General features: G+C 54.9%; 1 protein-coding gene across 1 annotated transcript in view; it reads right to left on the bottom strand.

Moving 5' to 3' along the window:
• Positions 1 to 4,610: 4,610 nt before the first annotated feature.
• The window catches only part of LOC104276719 (protein fem-1 homolog A-like), a gene marked incomplete at its 5' end in the record, with an annotated part of 1,355 nt that continues 1,047 nt past the window's right edge, over positions 4,611 to 4,918 (bottom strand). Inside the window, 1 exon segment of the mRNA XM_009873139.1 lies at positions 4,611 to 4,916. Within this exon segment, the coding sequence (XP_009871441.1) occupies positions 4,659 to 4,916 (258 nt within the window).

Genomic DNA, 4,918 nt, shown 5'->3' with positions numbered 1-4,918 from the left:
AAGGGAAGGGAACGGCTGGGGAGGGGGCAGGTATTCGGCAGGGCCTGGGCCAGGGCCGTACCAAGCAGGTGTCTCCTGAGCTTTTAAGGCAAGGAGGGTGCCTGAAGGAAAACCCCAGAGGCTGAGCTCTTCCTTCCGCTTCTGCCGCGGCCGTTCGCCGGCTCTGTCAGCAGAGGTCAGCCCGAAGCCACCAGCCAGAGGTCAGCCAGGCAGCTCACCCCTCGCCGGGGCCTCTGCGGGGCAGCTCTCCCCTACTCCTCGCCCCCCAGGAGCTGCCGAGTCCTTGTTACGGTGACCTCCAGAGCCAGGGTGACTGGTACGGGGGGAGCGACCCTGTTTTGGGGTCAGACGCGCGTGACCTCGCGTCGCTCTGCAGAGCTGCCCCGGGAGGCTTCAAGTGGGGAGAAGGCAGACTCCTCCACGTCATCCTGGACCTGGGACTGCCCGAGGTGGGCACTCACGGGGTTTAATTCTGGATTACAGAGCTATCCAAGCCTTAAAACCAACACCTGCGTAAGAAAGATGTAATAAGCCCCCAGAACAAAGCCTGTCCAGCTGACGTGAAGGGAGCACTCTGGTCACCAGGCTAAAGACCGTCCAACGCTCACTCTTCCTCTCCAGCTCCACCCACCTCGAGCTCGTTCCGCTCCAAGCGTGTCCTACTAAAGAAAATTCACTGCCGAGACACGAGTCTGCAGCACGCAGGAGAGAACAGACTGCGAGTCTCTCCTCGGAGGACAGCAAATCTCACAACAAAGGAGAGTCCACTCCACCTGCCCCGTGCTGAAAGCTCCAGCTGTTGTCTTTTTATTTTTCAGCAGCTCGTGCCCCTCCCGAGGGGCCAAGGAGGTCTGCAGGAGAGCCTGGGCACGGACCCACCTGCAGGGCAGCCTCTGCAACTTGTGGGCACCACCGGGTGCGGGAGCTGAGGGCTGACACATCCCTGTGCTTAAAGAGCAGCGGCTGTCGCAGCGCTGGATTTGAATCCCACGGGATTTCCTTTTACGAGACCACAGGTCCCTTCTCCTGAGTGTGCGTCTCTGCCTCCCTGCCCTTGACCTCAGGGAGCCTGAGCTCCTCCTGGACCTGCCTGGCTGTGAACTAGCTCCAAGTTCCAGGCTCAGACAAGTCAAAGCCCACTCGTTCCTCACCAGAAAAAGAACCACCTCAAGGCAGCGCCATTTAGGAGCTGCCATCGGCTGCTGGCGTCCAGCTCGGAAAAGCTTCAGCTTTTAACGCTGACGGATCCAGCAACAGCGGATTAACTCATTGGTACCGTCTGCTTGAATCCTCCAAGCTCCTGGATCCCTTCTATTTCCCTCTTTTCTCTCCTCCCTGTCACCTTTGCTCAGACAGGCGTCTCGTTGCCACAATTCCCGTCAGGTGGCCGGTCACCAGGATGGCCCCTCCCCTCGGGAGGAAACTCAGACACCCTCCCCCTTCCCCAGCCCTTCTGCTTTCTATAAATAAAACTCCCACAAAACTCGAGTTGCCTGGAAGCCGCTCCAGCTTGTAAACAACGTCAGCGCAGTCCCGTCATCGGGTCTGTATCGGCGAGAGGGACAGACACACCAGCACACAGGGACACGTTGCAGGGCTGGGTTGCTTTTTTTTTTTTTTTCCTAAGTTTACTGCACCAAGAAGCTCAAAAGGTATTTATTGGGAGCAACTTCCACCAAAGAGCCACAGCCCTGCTGGAACCACAGTGCCCAGTGAAAAAAAAAAACCACCACACTGCCCTTCTCTGTCCAAGATAATAAACCCATGACTGAGATGTTTCGCTGCGCCCCACAGCTCGTGGGGTTGCTCCACACGCTGGAACGGGCCCAGCCCAGCCCAGGATAAATCAGGACTGTTCAGTGTAATTACCCCTGAATTCGTGCAGTGAGTTTTCCCACCCAGGAACTACTATTAACATTTAATTGCTAGGTCCTTACTGTGTAATTACAGATTATTTATGTCTTAAAAAAGACCAAAAAAAATTAAAGCCCTTTTTTACCCCACGGTGTTCTCCTGCTTGAGGCTCTTGTCCACGACTGGATCCTGCAGCTTCGTGGGGATCACAAGATCGCGGTTCCCCCGTTGCTTCCCCGTCCCAGCTGCGGAAAAGTTCCCTTCTCTGGGAGTTCTCTTACGTACAAAGATCACCTACAGCACAGCAGCAGCGTTTCAGTGGGAGAAGCAGCTCCCACAGAACTGCAGACACCGCTCAAGTGTCGTGTCTAGCACCAACTGTCAAGATCAAACCATGAAGACTTGTTTTTGAGGATGGAGCAATCAATGGAAGGACAAACATTCAAATATTTTATCTGTCCGCTCCCTCCCTGGGGAAAGCTGAGCATTTTTGGGAATCCAAGCTCGTGTATTCATCCGAACTCTTGTATGGCCCTAACTCCAATATTTGTAATTGCTCCCCGCCTGCTTTTGACCTCCCACTAACAGCTCCGGGGATGAAAACCATAAAGCAATGACGGCCACACCGCGTCCCTCTTTCTCCTTGCAGTGCCCACAGCCCCAACCACACACCAGGAAGGTAAAATCAGAGTCAGGAGAGCAGCATCAGTTCAAATCGCTCCATTTACGTCAAAAGACAAGGCACAGTATGTAAAGAGAGGGGTCACTTCAGTGTCAGCGTTACCCTTTTTCAGGGGAAATGTTTGCAATTGCGGTACAGATTTAGCTTTTCCCGGGAGAAAATTCAGAAAGAATCGTGTCTGTGCTCCCGGACCCACAACCTGGGGAACGGGCTGAAAGTAGAGGCTTGTCAGCAAGAAGTCCAAGGCACTTGCATTCTAGCAGCCATTTTTTGTTTTATTATTTAAAGTTAAGAGCGCTCGTCAGCTCACAGGTTAACAAATTCCATTCCTGCAGTTTAGTTCAGGTTTCAGCCAAAAGGAGGGAGGGGAAAAAAAAAAGAAAAAAAAAGAGTAGAATGCAGCTAAACTAACTCTGCGCTTTACATCTCAGTAACAGTTAAACCTCCTTGCTTTATAAATAAATGTTAACACTGCAAAAATGCCACGGCTGATCTACGATACCTTTAAGGGACAGCGAGCGTTGGATTATTGCGGCGGATGGATACGCTGGCTGATAAACACAAGTTGAGAAGCTCGAGCAGCACGTAGCGCGCGGGGGTTTGTCAGGGCTCTGCTTGACCTTTCCCAAAGCTCCGAGGCAGCTGCTTCACTCCCAGCCCCGCTTTCTCCTCCGCCCGGGGCCAAGAAACGAGCCCCGGGGCTGCCAGAGCCCGTCCCTCCCCGCCAGGAGCAGCTCGTGTTTACCAACAGGGCCTGTTGACCGCCCAGGAGGGTTCTGCTAACGGAGCGAATTCCTGCCCCGACACTACGGGTGTGAAGAGAAAACCAAGCGGTGCTCAGAGCCCAGCTGAAGAGCTCGCCCAGCCAGTGGCCAAATGACATTTCAAACCCCATCTCTGAAGCGGCGCCATCCTCAGCGAAGCTGCAAAGGGAATCAAAAGCCCAAACCAGATGGTAACGACCCACTCCACGGAGGTTTTCACCTGGGCTAATTAGCAGAGCCCCATCAGTTGTTACTAACAAACCTCACAAGAACAAGAAGTTGCTTTCTTGCTCACTGCTTCCTTCAGACCACCCTCAGGTAAACCCACCAGACACTCCCTCGATTTAATAACCCCCCGAGCACCACCCACGCTGCAGGGATCTCCCATCCGAGAGGGTTTGGAAGCCTCAAAGGTGGCTCAAAATGCTCTGGTTCGGCTCCAAGACCTGGCCATGCCCACCCTGCACAGCTCAATCCCGGCTGAGCTCAGGAGCTGAAGGACCCCGGCGTGGGGAAGGGAGCAAACGAGCGCAGAACGGGCAAGCTCAGGGCCTGGACGCCACGTTAGCACGTTGGTTTTAGCGGTTTTTCCTCCCCATTCATAAAATCCAACATCTACCGATGAAACTACGTAATCAGAACTGACCTTACTATATCTGACAGGATTGAAGAAGTCTTGCAGCATAGATAGGGCCTGGCTCTAAAAGAGAAAAAACAACCCAGCTTTATGCACAATTATCAAAATCCCAGGCCTTCACCAGCACTTGCTACTTGGCCAACCAAGGGAAAAAAGAAAACAAAAAAGAATCCTCAGCATCCCCAGCCCTACTGCCATGCACAGCGACTACCTCAGAGAGCATGAGCCCCTCGGCTCCTGGACTCGTACGGCACCAAATCTGAGAAGGGGGTGGGGAAAGAATTAGTCGAGAAGATGTTTTATTCCTCACTTGCATTGCTACCTGTCCGGCATTTGGGATGGGAAGGGCTAGAGCGCGGGTGATGTGGAGCTGCTCCAAAGCTTAACGCTGAGTTAATTAACCGAGCACTAACGGGAGAGGCGGCAGGTCCTGCGGAATCTCCTTCCTCCTCAGGACCAGGGGGTTGCACGGGGACGGGCTGGGGCTGCGGCCTTCCCTGGACACTGGAGATATCTGGAGAGGACACCGCCGAGGGGCAGCCTCGAGCCTCCTCCTCCTCCCCTACCCCTGCGCACGCTGACTCCACGGCGACAGCCGAGGGCCAAGCTCGCAGCGACGGCCTTCGGCTCCTGGGCAAGGCCAGCCCGAGATCTCGAGCTGTGCCACCTCCCCGGGGCGAAAGAGGCGACGGGAAAGGCTGGTGGGGGCAGCTCTCCCGCCCTAGTGCAGTTCAATGAAAGCTTCCAGCTCCTCGGGGATGAAACCCTTGTAGGGAATCTTGTGCTTGTCCAGGGCGCGAGCAGCAAGGCACTGGAGGGTGATGTAGTTGAAGGGCTGCATCATGCTCTTGGTGAGCAGCTTCTCGTCCAGCAGCTCGTAAGCGGTCTGCTTGAAGGCGTTGGTGGCGTCCATGTGGGCTCCGGCCTCCATGAGGGCGCTCATGATGAGCGGGCAGTTGTTGCGGGCGGCCACGTGCCGCG

The sequence above is a fragment of the Apaloderma vittatum genome, unplaced genomic scaffold (genome assembly GCF_000703405.1).
Source record: "Apaloderma vittatum isolate BGI_N311 unplaced genomic scaffold, ASM70340v1 scaffold25907, whole genome shotgun sequence".
Classification (NCBI taxonomy): Eukaryota; Metazoa; Chordata; class Aves; order Trogoniformes; family Trogonidae; genus Apaloderma; species Apaloderma vittatum.
The sequence above is the reverse complement of the archived record's forward strand: the minus strand, read 5'-3'. Positions and strand labels throughout refer to the sequence as shown.